Source organism: Drosophila sulfurigaster, chromosome 2L (assembly GCF_023558435.1).
Source record: "Drosophila sulfurigaster albostrigata strain 15112-1811.04 chromosome 2L, ASM2355843v2, whole genome shotgun sequence".
In the NCBI taxonomy this organism is placed as follows: Eukaryota; Metazoa; Arthropoda; class Insecta; order Diptera; family Drosophilidae; genus Drosophila; species Drosophila sulfurigaster.
The window spans coordinates 23,798,310-23,820,144 of NC_084881.1; the positions used below are offsets into that span (position 1 = coordinate 23,798,310).

Here is a 21,835-nt window from a genome sequence, read left to right on the forward strand (position 1 = left end):
TCACGCGCATATGTGCGTATGTAATGTATATACATCCGCTCCGGGATTGCGCTGTCCACAAAAAAAAGCTTCTTGTGCTTGGGATGCGAGTGTTGGCAGTCATCGTTAACTCGTCGGAGGAGTCAGTCGTTCATCTTGGAAACGCAACGCGCGAGTGAAACAACACACAGAGCACAGACAACATGAATTCAATACAAATTTTATGTTTATAGATGGCAGTAGAGCCTTTCCACCAGAGGCAAATACATACATACATACATATGTACACACATCTATACACACCTACACATGTACAATGTGCATTGCATTTTTGTGCTTCTTTTCCTGTGGTTGTGAGTGAACAAACACATCTAAAGTGACATCTCGAAATTGAATTTTAAGCTCACGTCGCGAAATCAATGAGAAGAAAAAAACACCGGCAACGTCAAAGTGCAGCTTAATAATTTACATTATTTAAACGGCATCGCATTGGAAATTAATTTTAAAATTAAACTGGGTAAATATAACATTTAGTGATAGTTTGTATGAGCTAAATTTCAATATATACGTCATGCGCCAAATTTTTGTTTGTATTATTATTATTATGAATATATTTGATAAGAATTATGATAACAGCATTTTGATTATCATATTGTCACATGCGATGCATAACTAATTATTATAACGGTTTCTGCACAAACATTTCCCTCTCTATCGTTCTCTTTTGGTATCGCTTGCGCTCTTTCAGTTTGCTCTCTTTGCTAAGAGCGGAAATAATTGTGGGAACTCTGTATTTACGAGTGCTTATTATTATTATTTGTAGTATAATCACAATGAGGCGCGACAAGTTAGCGTGTAATAAGAACACGCATTCTACTTCTTCTGTTTGGACTCGCTGGCAAAGCATGCTTATGTTGATTTTGTATGGGTGTGAGTGTGTATGTATATATGCGTGTATGTATTTCTATTTGCCTCTTTTGACATTTTAAAACATTTTGCAACTGATTGCAAATCAATTCCCAGCGCGCAGCATAAAATCAAGGAAACTGATTCTATACAGATTTATTTGCGCAGGAAACAGTTCAATTTTTAATGAATTATATTGGAAAAAAGCGGCCTGAAATAGCGATAAATTTGTTATGGAAATACCACAAAAAGGAAACTTACAATAGATTCGAAAATAAAGAGAAAATGACCGAAGCAACTAAACGATATTCAGAGGTTTTGTATGTGATTCGTTCAGTTTAGTTTGATCGTTGTTAACCCTTTATAATATAATAGGTTAATAATTGAGAAGTGAATATATTTTTTTAAAAATTGTTTCGCTGTTTAAATAACGACAATTTAAAATTATGAATGTAATGTAGAAAAGTAGGCAACACTTTTCTGAATGTAATGTAGAAAAGTAGGCAACACTTTTCTGAATGTAATGTAGAAAAGTAGGCAACACTTTTAATCATTATTACATATTTACTTATCCAACTGTAGCTATCTTAATTATATTAACATGCTTTAATAAGCAAGAATATCTTTTATATAATTATTTTAGTATTATCTTATTCACTTTAACTAATGATATATTTTTTTATTACAGCATAATATATTGCAAAAGCTAAGCTTGAACATTATTCAGAGTTAGTGACAGCTAACAAGATGATTTGGACAGCACAGAAGAAGAAGCGCCAAACATTATTATTATTTAACATTATAGTTGTTATTTTGTGCGCGTCTTCGGCAAGTGCCACAGGTAAGCCACAATGTATTTATGTAATTGAAAGATAATTTGCTTTATTGCCCTGTGTGGGCGTCACGTGTTGACCGTTGCTTGCCCTACTCCCTCCTCTCTCTCCCTGACGCTCACGCTGTCTGAATAAATGGCTTGGCTGGCTTACCTCTCACTATATTATTCATGCCATGCTATCTGCTTCTGCCCGTCTCCTTTATGCACGGCTATTTGTTGGTCCAATTTGATCGAGTGCAACAGATAGCGATGTGTGTGGGAGCAAAGCTCACAGCTCACAAGTGCAAGCGAGTCGGCAATAGATAACCGATGGAGCTTGCTAAAGAAAAGGAGATAGCATATTGAATGCTAAACTGCAAGTACTCTGTAACTTGTGTTCAGGGTATTTGCTAATTCGAGACATTTTCTATGCAGACTTGGGGCAAACAAATGTGATTCAACGCTGATGAAAGGAATTTGACGCCCGTGTTTGTTGAGTTCTCGTTCAGGCAATTATCTCAAACTCCCGACACGCCGCCTATACAAATAGCCACCCTTTTTTTTACAGTTGCCTCTTTTTTTATGTTGCTTTAAGATTGCTACAGCGATAGCGCCTTTGTGTCACAAAGTGTAAACGTGATAAACGCTGTGATTTCGTATCTAAATTAATCGCAAATTCGCTTGCATTTTATCTTTTCGCAGAGATATCAAATTATTACGAGACACAAGGACCAAGTTTCTCTGTGGAGCCGCCAAGTAGGATAGAATTCATGAACACTGTAGGCAACACTGTCAATTGCATTGCCCATGGCAACCCTGTACCCAATATACAGTGGCTGGACAAGGAGAACAATCCCATTACATCGATATCAAAGGTAAGCTTAATACTGTAATTGGTATTTTTTACACTGATATCGAAGCAAATCGATAATCGATTGATGATCACGATGAATAACGATCTAATTGGATGTCGTGTATTGTTTTCGCAGGTTCGTCATATCCTGGCCAACAGTTCCTTGCACTTTCCGCCATTTGCTGCGGAGGAGTTTCGACAGGATGTTCACTGGTCGGTCTATCGTTGCATAGCCTCCAACAGCATGGGAAGCATCATCTCCAGGGATGTGATTGTTAAAGCAGGTACGTTGATTAAGAAATTCTCTTGCGTATTCTTTGCATTTGGGCACACTGTGCTATGGATAATTCCTGGAATGTGGCCAGGTTTCAATCAGCCCGTTTCCTTTCTATATATATATATATGTATATGTGTATGCGTGTGTGTCTATCGGATGTACATTTTGCGGATCTTATATGAGTCTCCGATGGGTGTTTATGTGACCTACTGTTTTCATCTAACGGGTTTGCCACAGCCCAAAAACACGAAGCAATTATACGGGCATATGTTCCAACACACACACATACTCATATATAAACCTGCACATATGTAAGCCAATTCGTGTGTGTCTGTGTGTGTGTGTAGTTTGTGTGGTCATGTATGTACTTGTGCATGTAAATACACTGTGCTCTACGCTTAACAATGAAGTTGCCATAGCAGGCAGTTGGGCGCATGACCAAATCTTCTGCATTCGCAGTCGTACAGTGGGCCACATACGTTGCTTATAGCTTCATATTCGCATACTGACAAAATATTTCAGTTTTGATTACGTGTTTCGTTGTAACGAGCAACTACCAATAACATTGTTTGGTTTTTTTTTATACCCTTCATTCGAAAGCTAGATGGTTATTATAATATAGTGGCATTCGAAAATGTATGCTAAAAATTTGAATTATTTCATGGTCAGCAATAGCTTTGTTTTGTCTGTTTAAGATACTATACGATTTAGTTAAAGTTTTCTCAAATATATATGTAGAAGTAAGCATCGGGTGGCTCGACGTCGAGCATGCTTAGCTCATCAGTTTTTGCTCACTTTTTAAAGGCTTCGACCCCACGTTGCAGTGGTAACAAATGCAGTTTTTTGGTATGGCTGTTATTGATGCTTACACTGGACATGGAAAATGGACATGGACATAGAGAGCAATGGAGAAATACAGATGGAGTTAGAGTTGGAGATGGAGACTGGCTAGCTTGCAGTTAGAATATTTTTTTGCATTGCACTTTGTATTGGATTATTTGTATGCACTTCTACTTTTTTGGCTTTCTAGTTTAGGTTTTGGGTTTTTTGTTTACAATACCCCGAAATTACATAAATATCAAATACATATGTACATATATATGTACTACAAACATGTATTCATAAGAATGCGTTAACAAACTGTGCATACATTTGCAATTGCAAAATTGCACGGTGAATGCAATTATTATGGCAAAACCCAGTCCAATTAGGCCAAGTCCAATTCCAATTGAAGCAACGAGCGCTCAAAGCTTAAAAGAACTGGAGATAACACAAATTTGCATTGTTCTTTGTGTATGCGAGAAGAGCTCAAGTTGAATTTGAATTTGTGAAAGGATTTTATTTAGGCAGATAGAGATAGGTAGAGTATCTGCAATTCGAGCTGGCGGGGTTTGATATTTTTGCAACCTGAACGGTTTGTGTTGATGGACTTTTAATTAAAAAATATGTTCATCCTCTGTGTTGTTTTTTTTTGGGCGCCAGTGGTTTATCAGCACTACGAACCGGAGGTACAAAATCCGGGCGGATTTATTGGCAGTAACGTGCTGATTAAATGCAATATTCCGTCGTTCGTCAAGGAGTACGTCACAGTGACCTCTTGGCTGCAGGAGCCCAACTTTAACATCTATCCATCACTAGAGGGCGGTAAGTTTTGCAGCACATACGTAAATCATAAATTATGATATATATTTATATTGTATATATTTATTGTTTATTTCTACTCGTTCAAAGATGGCAAAAATCATATGCTACCCACAGGAGAACTTTTAATATATAACATCACCAAGAATGACTCACAAAAGATTTATCGTTGTCGCACACATCATAAATTAACACAGGACTCCATAGTCAGCAGCAATGCGGGGAAAATTCAATTAACTGGTAAGTTGAGATCAAAAATTTATATTTTTTATGATTACAAGTTGAATATGTCGGTGTACTTGGTATTTTTACAATAAACAATGGCAACGCAGACATGGCAGACATTTTCTACGCTCCTTATCTAAGCTAAAAGTTTTCATAACTATAGCAAAATCAACACAAAAGTAATTCAAGAAACAATTTTCCAAAGAGCAGAGCAGCGGAAGCAATGCTGGCGCCATCTAGTGTGGGGAAGTTGTATATATGTGGATGTGTGCGTGTTTGCATATGCTTTAAATGTGGTTGGATGCATACATGTATGTGTGTGTACGTCTCGAGCATTCTCGACTGCAAAGTTTCTGTTTGTAAAAATGTTTGCAAAACATGTAGCCGTATTATTTTAATATTTGCTGTTTTATTGGCTTTACAGAAATGCGAGAACTGGTGCCGCCCATAATGAACGATAAAACAGTAGCGTTGACATCAAGAGTTGGGGATCCATTAGTGCTGGCGTGCGTTGCTTATGCAAATCCAAAGCCCACTTACAGGTAAGACAAGGACAAAATCATATCAGTTATGTTTACAAGTGTATGACCAGTGTAACCTAACTCGCAGTTTTAATAGCTGATAATTGGTATTTGTAGTAGTATATTTTATAAATCCCTGCAATGACAATGAAATGAGGGCGATCTTGTATAATTAATGCATGTGAAAAGAAGATTGCAATTAAATATAAAATTGCACAGAGATATTACATAATTAACGTATTATATGTAAGTGGTTTGTGGCAGATAAATGCGAAATTCTGCAATTGCTTCTTTGCAAATTAGTGAACCTCAGCCCTGACCTTTAATAGGCACAGACTGTCTCCCCATTTTATCATCATCAGTACTCATTACTAAACGAAATGATTTAATGGGCATGGTGGTAGGTTTGGTCTTGAGGTACTTAGAAAAAAGAGTTGTGCATAATTGTTCTGTTCTTCTTCTCTTTTGGTCTGTCGTACGTGCACGTTTACTCATACCAGCGCAAACATGTTTCCCCCGGCCCCATACACATGCACATGTCGTATGTAGATGTGCCCAAGTGAATGTGTGTGTGTATTAAATTCAGCATGTCAATGCACTCAAGCATATCAACTGAATTTGTTTCGTTGCTTGCCTTCTTCTCTCTGTGTGTCCTTATATAGTATGTGTGTGTGCTGGGTTGGGGTTCAGTTTGAGTTGAGTTGGGCTGTGCTGGGTTGGGTCCCGTTCAGGCGGCGGCGGCGTCTCCGAGCCTGAAAGGCTATGATGATGGCCCACCTCTCTGGCAACTTCACTTAAATGATGTGGTGGTCTCCACTCCTGTACACACACACACACACACACGCACACAAGTTTATACACATGTGTTGCATCGTACATGTGCACATATCTGTGAATGTACTTGTATGCCATGCTTGTACTCATATCAAACACACTCACACACCCACACACTCACATGTATCTACTCTACATACAAGCGTTTAGTCGACGAGTCGTGAACACAGAGCACAGTGAGCTCAGAACGGAAACACATTTCCAAAGTTATGGCAAATTAGAAAAAGTTACAACACTTTACATCTTGGATTAACATATAAGATGGGTTAATTAATTGAAATAGTGCATTGCAGATTTATTATTTTATACTCATTTTAAACCAGTTAACAGTTTTACAAATTGTTTTATATAATATCTTATTAGTTATAGCAAATTAAATTACTTACACAAATTTGTCATGCATTTTAAAAAGATTCACACCGAAGTTATATTAATTCAAAATAATATTGAACTTTAAATATTCACAATTTTATGCATTGAAAAATTATATACTTTTAAAATATATTAGTATTATTTTTTAAATCAAAGATTAAGGACTTTCTAAAATATTTTTTTGTATGTACTAATTAATCCTTTTATCCTAGTTGTATGCAACATTTTTTGTACTGATTGCAATGTGGTCATGATTTATGGCGCAACAAATAGCTTTGTCCTCAGTGTGCGATGTTAGGGTTTGCTTTGTTTTATTTGCGATGTTCTCCTCTTGAATTTTTCTGCATGATGATTTTCTTGGGTTTGTGACTTTGTGGTGTGTGTTGTGTGGTGTGGTGTGGTGCGGTATGTTGTGGTGTGTGTGAGTGTAGTTGCATATGTATGCTTGCATGCATGTGTTTGTATGTACTTTCCAAATACGTTCATAGACAAATACATATATATGTATGTACATACGTATGCATGTAGATTCATTTATTCCTATTTATATAGAAAAAATATTTATATGTATTTTTTTTAATTTTCAAATGTATATACGAATTGTATTCACATACAAATTGTTCGTATATACATATGATTGTGGAAATGGTAATCTGCATACGGAGAGGTGCTTTTTCGTTTGCTTTTTCCGTTTCTAAATACTGTACTCAATGAACACATCTAAAAAAAAGGATGAACTATATGCATATTGCATAACTAGCAGTTCCGCCAATGTTCAAGTTAGTCTCACATGATCAGTCGAGTAATTTCTTGCCTTTTCAATCCGCATCCAATTGTATAGAAGACCATTATACTAAAGTGCCAAAAATTTGCCTAACAGGCGGAAGGAAACCCTCTTTTATGTATGTACATCTGACCATCTGTATTTCACTCAGAGCAATAAAAACTAATCCTTAGGTCGTACGTAGTTTAAGTTTGCTTTAGAATTTGACCACACCCTTTTTGAAACTTTAATTTTAAATACAAACAACTAGAAGGAGAATTTAAATAGAATTTTAATTTAATTCAATTAGTAACAACATTCTGAACGATTTCTGCAAATTGCATTAAGACATGCTTTTGAACTTGTAATAAATTTAGCAGAGAATAACTCAAACAAATTATAAGTTGTTTTACATAGTAAATTCATTAATTATTATTATTTTTAGATGGCATACAACTCGATCGAGTACCGAGGAATCTATGCAGCATATGCTGGCTACAGGACGCGCTAAAATCAAGGATGGTACTCTCATTATTTCGGCCGTGTCGAAGACAGACAACGGCTTGTTCTTCTGCACTGTCACCAATTCCGAAGGCAGCGAGACACTGGAGGTGGAACTGTCTGTTTCGTCACCATTGACGGCTAGCGTGCAGCCACGAGTACAGACCGTGAATCTGGGCCACACTGCAGATTTAGTGAGTAAAGTGACCCAAATACTAAATGTTTTGGTCTATGCGGACATTTCCTAATGCGTTTAATAGATTTGCAGCACATCGGGATTCCCAAAAACACAAATATCATGGTTTAAAGATGGCAAAACGCTGCGCTCGGGCGCTCGAGTGCGTCTTTTGTCCAAGGAGCACATTCGCATCACATCCATCGTCAAGGAGGACAAGGGCATGTATCAGTGCATCATTAAGAACGATATCGAGTCAACACAAAGTTCTGCCGAACTGAGATTGGGAGGTGAGTATATGCGCAGAGGGAGAAATTGCAGTTGAAGTTCAAGTCGAAAAAAATTACCTTTTGAAATATTGTTGAAGAAATTTTAATCAAAAAAAGTGTTTATATTATATATATTTTTCTTTGTATGATTTGTCATTCATAATTGAAATTAATAATTAAAAGCAAGTGACCAAATATTTGAACAACAATTCCAATAATTTAAATATTGATTTTCTTTTTGATTTGGTAAATGAAGCCAACAAATGAATACAAATGAATATTTAAATAGAAATTCAAGTATTTTAAAATGCGGGAATTGTATATTTATTAATTTACATATTCACAATTATTTTACTTGCAGAGGTCTCGCCTCAGTTGCTCTACAAGTTCATTGAGCAGACAATGCAGCCAGGACCTTCAGTTTCCTTAAAATGCAGCGCAAGTGGAAATCCTACGCCGAAAATTGTTTGGCACTTGGACGGCTTTCCGCTACCCAACGTAAGTACTTATAAAATGATGCAAAGATAAACGATTAATTTTATTTTGAATCCACAGAACGATCGTCTAATGATTGGCCAATATGTGACCACGTTCGGTGATGTCATCAGTCATGTGAATATATCAGCAGTTAAATCGGAGGATGGCGGCGATTACGAGTGTAAAGCGATTTCTCGAGCTGGCGAAGCTTCACATTCTGCTCGGCTAAATATTTATGGTATATAATAATGTATATCACATATCATTTAATTAATTTAAATTGTCTTTAGGCATGCCTTATATACGCCACATGCCCAAGTTGTCGGCAGTCGCTGGAAAAGTGTTCTCCCTTAAGTGTCCCATTGCTGGCTATCCCATCGAGAGTGTGTATATCGAGAAAGGTGCGACAAATTGCAATTTTAAATTGAGAAAATTCTAAACAAACTTTCCTATCATATTAGACGGCATGCGACTGCCCATAAATATGTGACAGCGTGTTCAAAATGGAACTTTGGTAATCGACAATGTGCAACGAGCTGCCGATCAAGGAACTTACACGTGCATCGCTCGCAACAAACACAATTACACCTCGCAGCGATCCGTTGAAGTCAAAGTGCTGGGTATGTACGAAGAAGATTTATTTTTAAAGGAAAATTTTACATCTAAAATTCATTTAATACAAAATAAAAGCTGAAAGTTTGATATAGAACATTTAATAATTTATAGTGCTTACAAATCACTCAAAACTAAAGTAAGTTAGTTATAAGCCAATGTTAGGTTCAAAAAAGATAATTAATTAAATATTAATTTAAAAACATTGCTTGTAAATTACGTATACGCATTACATTTTATTTTCTAAGTAAGCTAGTTAATACAATATAATAGGGGTGATATTTAATAATTTAACGGGAAGAATCCACGCCAAAAATCTGAATACTAATTTAAGAAATACTAATAATAATTAAAATAATATACTTTTGGTTAAGTATACGCACAAGTAGTTTTAAGCCTAACATAATTTCCACTGCACATAAGCATGCACTTGCACTTAAGTTCGCGATAATCCTTGTGTGACCTCTTATGAAAAGATTTATGTATATCTATAAGGCCGTCTTGAGACTATGCACAATGCACGTGCTTAGATATAATATGCATTTGAATGCACGAAGCACGTTCCTCTATTTCGTTTTCCTATTTCACTTCTATTTCCACATCAGGTCTCGGTGGGGATGAAGCATAGAATAAAATGCGACAATATTATAAATTATATTCATGGTTTAATGCATGCTCCCGGCAAATGGCAATGATTATTTAAGATTATGAATAACTTAATAAATTAAGTCCAACGATTATTATTTAAATCAACAATAATGCTATCAATTCCATTTCATATAAGACTACTTTAATAATACAATAAGTATCTCAATTAGTTAAGATATCTTTTTAGGTATATCTTTATTTTAATAAGTAAGTATAACAATCATTGCCAGAGCCATACTTTATATACATATATTCGTACGGTAATTCGAGATATTGCGACATATAAGGTTATGAATGATGTCCTTGGTGCACTAAGGATACTCTTGGGTAAATGCATTATTCATTGGCAAGAATGTTAACTGTCGTACATAATATGTCTTGACGCAACTCAACTTATAATTAATAATATGAACTTGACATAGTTTTTCACTTTTACTCCTATAATACTATTCTACTCTAATTATAATATCTGCACAATTCGATCATTTACACTACTGCACTTCTCACTTGTCACTTGTATTTATATAATCGCATTTTGCATTCGGTATTCCTCACGTATTTGCACCTGCACTTGCTTTTTGGCATCCGCGCGGTATTCTTACAAAAAGGTTCTACAGTCGCCACAGTTGTGAGTTGTAACAGCTCCAAACCTCTGAACTGTCTCTAAAACTCTGGACTGGTTTCTAAAGAGGGCGAGTCGCAAAGCGCGGTTTAGCGTCAATTTGGTGTTTTGGGTTTTTTTTCGGGATCAGTTGTACATTCTTTCAAGGCTGTGTATTTAGCAGTTGTCTTTCTCAGCAAAGTTTTGTTGATTGAATACAGAGTATTTGAGTTTTATATTTGTTTTGTTTTTTTGTGTGTAATGGACAATGTTAAATCACAAAGAATGTAAAGCTTTACTGACCCAATCACAATAAATTATTGCCGTCTACCTTGCCGCTGGTGGGAATGCAGGAAATATAATATATATACAAAAATGAGGAACAAAGAAGGGTTGTAGGATTGTAGTATGCTTAAAGGGCGATAGTATTTTTAGGCTAAGTTGCTTCGCAATTTATTTCCTTTTCTCCCATGTATCTCATAAAGCTATTCTAACTCGATTAAGCTTTCGTAATTTGAATAACTTGAATACGATTCGGGAATAATGTGTTTTCTAAACTGTGTGTTGGCTTAATTTAATAACGTTACCCATACCAAAAAAAAAAACAAACAAAAAATAAACAACACTTATCTGCGAAAGTTATGGATTTGTAATTAATTGTTAAAATCGAAAAACATTCAGTTCCACCCAAGATTACACCATTCTCATTCGCACGCGATCTGAACGTCGGTGACCGCACAAGTATTCAGTGCGTTATTGGCACCGGGGACCTGCCGCTTTCATTCACTTGGCTCAAGGATGGAATACCTTTGCCACAGGCAGCCAACGTGGCCACCACGGCCACGGTCGACAGCGGTGTCAGCGGTGGGCTTAAGGGTACCGGTGGCGCTGCTGGTCTTGGTCTATTGGGTTCCGGCACCGGATCGCACTTATCGCACTTATCTTCTTCCTCGGCCTCGTCTTATGCATCGCCATCGTCAGCAAGTGAACAGCACGCTGCCCACGCAATGAATGATAATGGTCGTAGTGGTGGTGAAAGTAACGGCCAAGTGACAATTCGCCAAAATGATGATTTTACCAGCGCCCTCAGCATCACAAGTGTGACGAGAGACCAAAGTGGCACGTACACGTGTCGCGTCCAAAACGATGCCGCTACTGTAACGCACTCTGCACAGCTCAAAGTTAATGGTACTTGTAATGGCTTGACTTTTCGTTACACTCTTCTATGCAAACTATAATATGTCAATACAATGTACTATATATGGTATAGAAATTAGCTGTTGTTGTTATAAATGCATGTTCTTTATTCTATTGTTAATAGTTTGTCTGCATGTTTTTTTCTTAAAATCTATATTTTTCTACAATCTTTTTACAATTCTATATTGCACATTCCAATTTTTTTAAGTCTATTTAAATTACTAAGATTTGAAAATATTCTATTTTTATTTGCATATCTCTTGTAAGTTATTTATCTTTCAAAGTCTAGCTTTACAAACTGTATATTTGTATTAACAGGATGCTGAACCCTGATAATCTTTACAAACCTGTTCATACTCTACACAATGTTACTTTATAAGAATAGGAGTTTAACAATAAAGTAAACATTGAAATGAAGAGAGCCTATATCAGTTAACAGAGCATAGTCAAGTAATATTTACTGTTTACTTTTCATTACTTATAATTATTTTGATTTAATAATTTGAAATTGAATTATTTTTCTATTAATTGGAATTAATAGATGGTTAATTATCCGACTTTAGAAATTAGAAAGGCATTTGTTAGGCATTGCTTTTTAAGTTAGCAAGATGAGGTATCGATACTTTTGAAGACCATATAATTTATAGTATTGGTTAAATCTTTGTAGCCTCAACTCTTCAATATCAAATCGCCTTAAACTTATCAAATAGATAAAAATTTGGTATATTTATTGGAGTATTGAAACTTATTCTTAGATTTCTTGTCTTATTAAGTAACATTGAGTCAATGAGAGTTTTCTGGTTTTATTATATATACTATACAGTGATTAAACATTATAAATATATCATATAAATAATAAACCATATAAATTTTATGTTAAGTCCCTCGAATATTGAGTGTGACTTCATCTATAAATTAATTATTTATTAAAAGTTACATGAAAGTTTGAAATATTCTCCAATCAACTATTTTAAAAGTTTTTGTTTTTCAATATTTTTATTGAAGAAAAATAATAAATATAACACCAACGAACAGACATGACATGACATTTTTATAATTTTTAATAGTTATAGTTTGATTGATATTTTGATATAAACTAATTTTTGATTTAAAGTGCTTATTTAATACTTGACCCGAAAAGAGTTCTTAACAAGTGGCGAATACGAAATCGAACTAGTTCATTCATTTAGTTGAACTGACTACTAATGCGAAATCGAGCTAGTTCGATCATTTAGTTGAACGGACTATTAATTTATAAATTTGAACTGAACGACGTTTAAAAACTGTATTAACGCTTTGTAGCCTTAACATGCTCGTAAAAACCAAACATAATTTAATTGATTTTGTTATTTTCAATTGTTTAGTTCCGCCGCGTATTTCTCCTTTTGCATTTGAAGATGAAATAACTGAAGGTATGCGAACACAAATAATGTGCTCGAGTAGCCAAGGAGACCAACCATTCAATATCACTTGGCATAGAAACAATGTGGCCATATTAAGCAATGCTCCCATGCCAAATGCCAAAACAAGTTCGAGCGCCACCATGTTGACCAAACCTGGCGAAGAGTTTTTGCCGCCGGATCCGTCGTTGACAATCAATCAGTATGCCCCATTTTCCAGCATATTATCCATACATAACGTCTCCTCATGGCACAATGGCAATTACACGTGCAGTGTAGCCAATCACGCTGGCACAGTTGAATATAGTGCCGTTCTTTCGGTTTCGGGTAAATCAAGAGTAACTATTGTTTTCTAGCAAGAGCAGCCCTTAAAAACGGCAGCCGTATTATTCTACTACCATTCACCGCATTATTGACAAATGTACCTTGCACTCTCGAACACCAATCTCACCGTAAATATTGTAGATTCTGCACTAGGAGGGAAGCGCACATAAATTAATTTCCATGCTCAGCTTTATCAGAAGCTGGCCAACATACAAATAAGGTCATCAGTGTATGTATGTTTAAATGGTTGTCTAGGAATGGAACTTATTAATAATCACTTATTCAGAAGTTATGATGCAGGTCCATATCTAACTAATTAGGGATTTCCCACTTTTGCTTTAGTTTTAACGAGTACGTTTCCATATACTCTTCACTCTTAAACTTCCTCTTTCTATAATGCACGTTTAAATGCCTTATAAAACATGTTTAGGAGTTCTCTAATATGTATTTCCAGTTAAGTAAATGTATAATTTTCACTCAAAATATACTATTATTTAACCACTTTCAGGTACATAATATAATAACTATTTTTGCCGATTGAAATGATCGGATGTTTTGATGATGGTAAAAATATTTCCTTACACCCCGATAGTAATATATAGATTTATACAAAAAATATATAAAATATGTTTTTACTTTTATAAAAAATGCTCAAAGCTGACATACATTTTAGTAGAATTTGTAGAAATAATTGCCTTCATTCGAATTAATTCGAAGTCATTAATCAGCTTTTATTAAAGTAAATAATAGAGTAAAAATATAGGTCCCTCATTAGATAGCAAACTTTGATGAAGTTCCAACCGTCCATTTATTCATTCAACTTTAAAGGAATCATTCGTAGTGCAAACTTCAATCTTAACTGTAACCATATATTCAGGACAGGAATCTAGAGCACTGAGCACAATGCACACAGCACTTTTGCACAAATTTCGTTTACTAACAGCTAAGCAGTATCTCAATCGCATGTAAAGCATCAGTATCAGTATTAATATCAGTATCAGTAACAGTATCGGGATACCTAATTCGCATGACTAATGAAGATCAAAGATCAAATTGAACAACTAACAAAACTGGAATACTCCAAAAGGAATATTTACTAATCATTCGTCATAGCTGGGGGAGACAATATAGTTTTTATTTTGAAGGCCAAAAGTAGGAAATAAATTGACGGTATTAATCGAAATTCAACAGTTTACATTGCAAATAAAATAAATGTGGTATGATACATTTTTAAGTGTTTTGCAGCAAAATATGAAAAATTTCGTTTTTAATAATCAAAATTCTATACTTAAAAAGTAAGTTAAATTACAATTTTCTTACAGTCCTTAGTGCTGTTCTCATCTGAAGTAAAATAATATTATTTCAATAACAATGAAAATATAATGTATATACATATTTTCTCAATAGATCAATATTGTAGTTCTAGTGTTGTTTATGCATGTTTCTTAGTTTGCATGATAGTTGAGCCTTGCAAAATTTCGAATTTAAATGGAGTTGCAGATAATAAATTGAATCTTCGAACATAAAAACCTAGTACCACCGCGATGGATCCTAAAGCCCACCGATCAAGATGCCATCTTGGGAAATGCAGTTATCGTATCGTGTAAAGCCGACGGATTTCCCTTGCCGACCATTCAGTGGAAGCAGTCTATAGGTAAACTGATCAACAATATAGATTCTTTTTATATTTTGAAGAAGTTCATAGGGTAGAACTCCCAACTACTTATTATTTCGTAAAGTATTTACTATTTATTTGAATTTGTTTTCAATTAGGCGACACTGGGGAGTATCGTGATCTCAGCTTTGCCATGGACAATGTCAACTCGCATGCCGTTTTAGTAGTGCATTCGAATGGATCATTAATCATATCGAAAGTGAGTCGAGAGCACGAGGGAAGTTATCTGTGCCAGGCCAGCAATGGCATTGGAGCTGGTCTCAGTACGCTAATTAAGCTAACAGTGCATGGCAAGTCTTATATATTTTAATGATTTTTAAGCAAATTATAACTAATCTGCAATTTCTCTATAAATAGTTGGCCCATCGGTGACTGTGAGCAAAAAACAGCTGTCAATTCGCCGCGGCGAGCGCATCACACTTCGCTGCGAGGCCAATGGCGATCAGCCCCTGGAGATCTCGTGGCGATCGAAGGCTATACGCATTGATCCCTCTTATGATATACGTTATCATATCAAGAATTCGCCGCTGGCTCGTGGCGTCTCATCGGAATTAACCATTCTGCAGACTGTGCTAACCGACAGAGGCGAATACACTTGCATCGCCAACAATGCTTACGGTCGTGATCGTAGCGTTATCCATGTCCAAGTCCAGGAGCCACCCAATTTTCCAGTCAATTTGCATGTGCGTGATTTGGGCAGCAGATCGGTTACATTGGCTTGGTCACCGAATGATCAGGATTCGGTCATCCTAGGAGGCGGAGGCGGCAATAATCGCGATTCACAGCCAATATCAAATTACATTCTGCAATACAAAAAAGGCGGGAGGTGTGTATGGCTTAAAATAATTAGCTATTTATATAGGGAATAATGCAAATTGTTAGAATATGATGAGAGTATCATCTTGGTAGTTTTGGTAGCTTATAAAAATAATTATTTTGTATTGTTATTAATTCCCTCTTCCGCTTTACTCAGATGTCTGGCATGAGCACAACAATCAGAAGCTGTTGCCTGGCGACAGAACCACAGCTCAACTAGGCTCTCTTCGGCCTGCTCAGGTCTATCACATTCGTCTATTTGCCGAGAACCATCTGGGCACAAGTGCACCCAGCGATGTGCTGTTTGTTCAAACCGATTCCGAAGTGCCCTCTGCACCGCCTCAGGATGTCACCTCAGAGCCATTGGGACCACAGCAGGTTAGTCTATAGACGATTACCATAAACAATGTGTTAACTCATAAATATTTTTTAATTAGCTGTTGATTACATGGCGTGCTCCTGTACGGGATTCGTGGAATGGCGAGCTCTTGGGCTATACGATCTCTTACCAGAAGCAGAGCACTCCCGACAGCGTGGCGAATCACACAAAGGTTGGCAACCTCATCACCGAGGGACTCAATGATTTTCGCCTGACGGGACTGGAGAAGTATACACAATATGGCATCACAGTCTCAGCCTACAATGTCAAAGGAGATGGACCACCGAGTGCAGTGGCCTTGGGTCACACGCTCGAGGATGTGCCGTCGGCTGCACCGCGATCTGTGACGTGCATAGCATTGACTGCTCAGAATATACAAATATCTTGGCAGTCGCCGCCAAAGGAACTGAGTCATGGCATCATTCAGGGCTACAAGCTGCTCTATGAGCCGGGACTGCTCGAGAGCGAGTACAGCGTGCGGGAGACAAAGATTACGTCCGCGTTGAGCACAGTGCTGCATGGTCTGCAACCATATACGAACTACAGTGTCCAGGTGCTGGCCTTCACACGAGCCGGCGAGGGCGTCTCGAGTCCTCCGGTGTCCTGCATTACCGAGGAAGCGGTGCCCGATGCGCCAGAGCTGGTTAAATCTGCCGTGAGCACAGAGACCTCTGTGATAATAAGCTGGTTGCCACCGCGGAGACTCAACGGCTTAATAACCAAATACAATGTCTATATACGCATCTTGGAAAAGGGTCAAGAATTAAAGATCCTTAAGGAAATGCTGCCTGCACACAATCGTCACTTTGAGGCCAAGGATCTCAATTTCAGAGAGACCTACGAGGCGTGGGTCACTGCATCCACCAGAGTGGGCCAGGGACCGAGCACGCCAGTAATTAAACTTGTGCCCAGCACCTCGATACCCGCTGCCATCATCTCGTTTAGTCAGACGCTGCATGTCAACTGGAAGTCAGACATTAAGTTGCCCTGCGTTTTTGTGGGCAACCCCAAGGCTAGTGCCGAATGGAAGATCCTCAACAACCGAGGAAAGAAGCAATTCCCGCTGGAGGTGAGCAACGATAACACCCTCAGTCTCCGCAATATTCAGCGCAGTCACGAGGGCAACTATTCGTGTGTGGCCCGTAATCCCACAGGCTCCGATCACATTGTCTATCAGCTCTATGTGCAGGGTAAGTGAAGCTGTTGGAGTAAGTAATGAAGTTATTGGTTTCAAATATCTATTATTATTCATAATCTTTAAATTAACAATTGGTTTATCTTTGATTATTTTTCTAGTGCCACCTGCTGCTCCGATTGTATCGGTGAACTCGGTACAAAAGAATTCGGTGTCCATTCAATGGCGAGTCGACGATATTGGCGGCTCACCCATCAAGGGCTACACTTTGACCTACAGACGTGACGCGTCCGACTGGGAGGAGATTCAAATTGATCGTCGAGTCACCTCCTATATGCTGGAGGATCTGCAGTGTGGCACCCAGTACAAGTTCACCATGAATACTTACAATAAGATTGGTTCCAGCGCCGCAAGCTCAACAGTCTCAGCTCAGACAAAAGGTAAGTTCATTGGTGGAATCAAAAGTTGACAACAGAACTCATTCCACTGATTTGCAGGCAACAAACCATTTGCACCGCAGAAGCACAGTTTCCTCCGCTCCAACACGACGTCAGTGATCCTGGATCTATCCTCTTGGCAGGATGGCGGCTGTCCCATTCTTCACTACAGCATCGAGTTTAAGCGCTACAAATCTTCGAGTGATTGGATAATTGTTTCCAATAAAATCGAAACCAATGTGAGTACTTCAAGTACACAATTTTATTACCTCTTAATTACATTTTACATTTTGTAGACTCGCTATATCATCGGGGATTTGGAGCCGGGAACCGCTTACAATTTGCGCGTGACAGCAAACAATAATGCTGGTTCAACTACAAAGGAATTCTACTTTGAAACACAAAATCTGATCGGATTCAGCGGTGGCTTGGGCAACGATGAGATGCCCGATGATCAGCAAACTGTGTTCAGCGATGCTCATCTGATTGCCGTGATCATCTCATCGATATTTGGCACAATTTTGGCATTAATTGGCGCATTCATATGCTTCAAGAACTGTGAGGAATTAGCAAATGGATAATTATATAAATGTTATTAAATATTTGTACTTTCATTCGTAGACCCACGCACGTTGTTTACCCGTAATCTTGATTCTCTGAGACCGCAGAATGGTGGGAGCGATGGCAAGGATATTCAGAGTCGAGAGCACTTTTATGGTACAGTACGAAAATCTTGCCAGCAATCTCCGCCTGAATCGGTGGCTGGCCTTGAGCGTATACCAGAGTACTCAGAAGATATCTATCCTTACGCCACATTCCATTTGCCAGAACATGAAAACCAAACTGGAAATATTCCTTTAAACTACACAGGAAGTTCCACCAAATACGATGACAGCACCCTCTGCAGCTCCGGCGTGAAAGGGAAACGCAGCACGACAACGAGTGTGGGCGGAGGCAACTCCAATGCGAATCTGAGCAGCATGATGGTTGGATCACCCGATGATGGCAATCACTTGAACACGACCGACAAGCGACACAAGCGGCGTTCGAAGATCATCAAATCGGAATCGGAGGAATACGATAGTCTCAATAGTGACAGTGAATTAAGCGGGGAACGAGAACGCATGCGTGATGATAACAGTTACTTGGAGGATGAGGAAGTATCAGGTAAGCTCGATAATAAACCATATTACTATCAACTATATATGTGCCCAATATATTCTCAGCTCATAACAAGAAGATGCGCAACAGTGGAGGGAATAGTAAGGATAGGTCTTCTGTATTTAGCAGACCTCAACTGCATAGTAAGTTAGTACCTAATCTTAGTCTCATCAACATTATCATTTCCCATGAAAATCAATAAGGCATACAGAGAGAGAAAAATTCAATTCATTTACATACACAATTTTACTATAAAAATGCCGAAACTTAAGCAATAGAATATTAATTGCAGTAAACTTTTTAATAACAAAAATCTTTCTTAATCTAAATTTTTGTTTTGTTTTATGAAAATGTAATCATACTTTGTTTGAATTGCAATTTTTCTCTCTGTGTTCTTGCTTATACGTTTACTCTACGCCTAATTGTGATCCACTTTGCAGCATCTTGGACCCCGTTCCCATCGACTACCGGCTCTTTGAGCCGACAGCAAAGCAACAGCGCAAATCAACGCATTCTGGCGATGCCCAGCGGAAAGCTCTCGCAATTACATCTGCCAAAGATGCAACCAAATGTGCAGATCTGTCCCGAAGTGTATCCGGTCGTCAGCGATACAAAAGTGCCGATAATAATGCCAACAGCGGCACCCTTAATCGCGATTGTGGGGAAGCCAACAAGGGCATCACCCGACCAATTGCACAGCCGGGGGCATATATTGAAAAACTAAAGCCGCAGAGAAATGCCGATCAACATGGTTGTATTTCGTCGATAACATGCTACAACAAGGGCTACGGTGATAAGAATGCCAAATTAATTAATCGAGGAGGAGGAGGAGGATCAACAGGAGGCGGAGATCAACTAGAGCTAATCGGTTCACATCGTCACATCTATAGCATTGAGCCCATGGAGCTGATGGCCATGGAGTCGCTGAGCAACTCCGAGACCTTGGCCATGGGCAGTACTATGATGGATAACAATCAATATCAAATGGAAAACAGCTTGGAAAATATATCCAATTGCAGCGATCACATTCTCAACGAAAAGCACGTTAGTCCGCCATCGGCGTTTATCGATAGAATTGGACAAATTTGAAAAGTTGAACAATAGAACGAACATTACTGTTAGCAATAGCAAAAGGAATATTTAGTCATTTAGATGTATGTATGTATTTATCTTGTATATTGCAAGGTTTCCTTCAGATTCGACAATTCATTTGATTTCAAGTTGCCCTTAGACTGAAATGTTCCTTGATCAGAACTGCAAGTCGATCTACTAAGAGTATTATACATACACTGCCTAATACAAAATGAACGAAGATCAATTCTCACACTGAATTCAAGATCAATTAAACTTCAATTTCACAATTGCATATATTTTGTAGTGTTCAAAGGAATATCAAACGATCAACTACTTGCATTTAGACTTAAGATAGACAATTATTGTGAGATCACCTTTACAGTGGTTAGTCGGTTTGGGGATTAAAGATATTATTATTATTATTATTATTATTATTAATATGATTATTATGATGATATAATTGGATTATAAATTTACTTAATTCATAAAAGAATAGCTATAGGCATAGAATTTGCTAACTGTCTAATTGGTGTACGAGTGCAAATCGAGACGAGTCGAGCATTTCGAATTCATAATTGTTGCATTTACTTGCAAGCATTTTTTGGGGACAGGTAATTTGGATCAATGTCAATATAGTATAATTAGACTGAAGCACCAATGCTATCGATTCAAGAATATTAATGAACATATAATGATATCAATATCTTAACATACTCGTAACTTAGATAACTGACATTCTTAAAATTAATATAAACATTAACAAAAACAACGTAGCATTAACAGTAACTCGTGCTAACATTTAAGTATACACTAGTTTTATACTGTTACAAGCAATTATTGCAATTTTAAATAACATATTCATATATTATATTAATTCATCATTACGACAAATACTTATTATAGCGACTCGCGACAAATAGACCGTTATATATTGTATGTACATACATAACATACATTCAATTGTATGTATGTGGAGATATGCATGTATTGTGTAAAACGTATGTTATAAGAAATCTTACATATGCTAAGCATGAATGATGTATGTGTATTCGTTTTAAGATATTTTAAACTCAAGCTCAATTTGTACTGTCAATTGAAATAGGAAATTAAAAGGATGTTGTGTAAAAATTTATAAAATTCGCCATTTTTATTTTATTTTCGAAAATCAACATTCGTTTTCTTGGCATAACTCTGTCAAATCGGCACTCAATATCGATTTGCATTCAACTTAATTCTCGCAATTTTTGACAAGGGTAAGTACAGCTAAATTTCAAATCTTCAAGTAAAATACCAGGCGAACATAAGTCCGTAGCAAGTAAGTAATACAGAAAATCAATTGCACCACGTGGTCATGCTTTGAGAGAATCATAAAGTTCACAGCTGGGCAATCCACTTACTAATTAATTATGTTCGCCTGGTACTTCATGGACCACGTGACATTTTACTAGAAATCCTCGTAAGAATTTTCGTAATATTCTCTTAATCTACTAGGCCAACAGAAGTCTATAGAAGCAGGTTGTTATTCCTAGCGCCACATGTTTTAATTCTGTCCAATCAGGTGTGAGCTCTTAGGATCCATGCAAGAGCACACGTCCTGAGAAATTGACCACTTGCTACTCTATTATGTTCGCCTGGTATTTCACAAAAGAACTCGTCGTTACCAACGTCCAAATGTACCAAATCATCAAGTGAAATACCAGACGAACATAAAAAAGCAGCAAACAATAATACAGAAAGTGAATTCCACCACGTACTTTAGATCTGCGAAG

The 21,835-nt window shown here is 37.2% G+C and overlaps 1 protein-coding gene across 1 annotated transcript; it reads left to right on the forward strand.

The window, feature by feature from the left end:
- The first annotated feature begins 101 nt into the window (after window positions 1-101).
- Window positions 102-21,201, forward strand: LOC133850206 (cell adhesion molecule Dscam2-like). Its single transcript, XM_062286244.1, is given in 25 exon segments — window positions 102-496; window positions 1,574-1,726; window positions 2,402-2,574; window positions 2,689-2,836; window positions 4,312-4,473; window positions 4,561-4,710; window positions 5,120-5,237; window positions 7,631-7,880; window positions 7,947-8,151; window positions 8,492-8,628; window positions 8,686-8,845; window positions 8,898-9,008; window positions 9,069-9,227; window positions 11,150-11,656; window positions 14,924-15,043; window positions 15,163-15,354; window positions 15,422-15,884; window positions 16,033-16,258; window positions 16,318-17,449; window positions 17,556-17,834; window positions 17,892-18,070; window positions 18,128-18,389; window positions 18,453-18,998; window positions 19,058-19,139; window positions 19,433-21,201. Coding segments are annotated over 24 exon segments (6,504 nt in total). The 5' UTR covers window positions 102-496; window positions 1,574-1,632; the 3' UTR covers window positions 20,082-21,201.
- The last annotated feature ends 634 nt before the right edge of the window (window positions 21,202-21,835 follow it).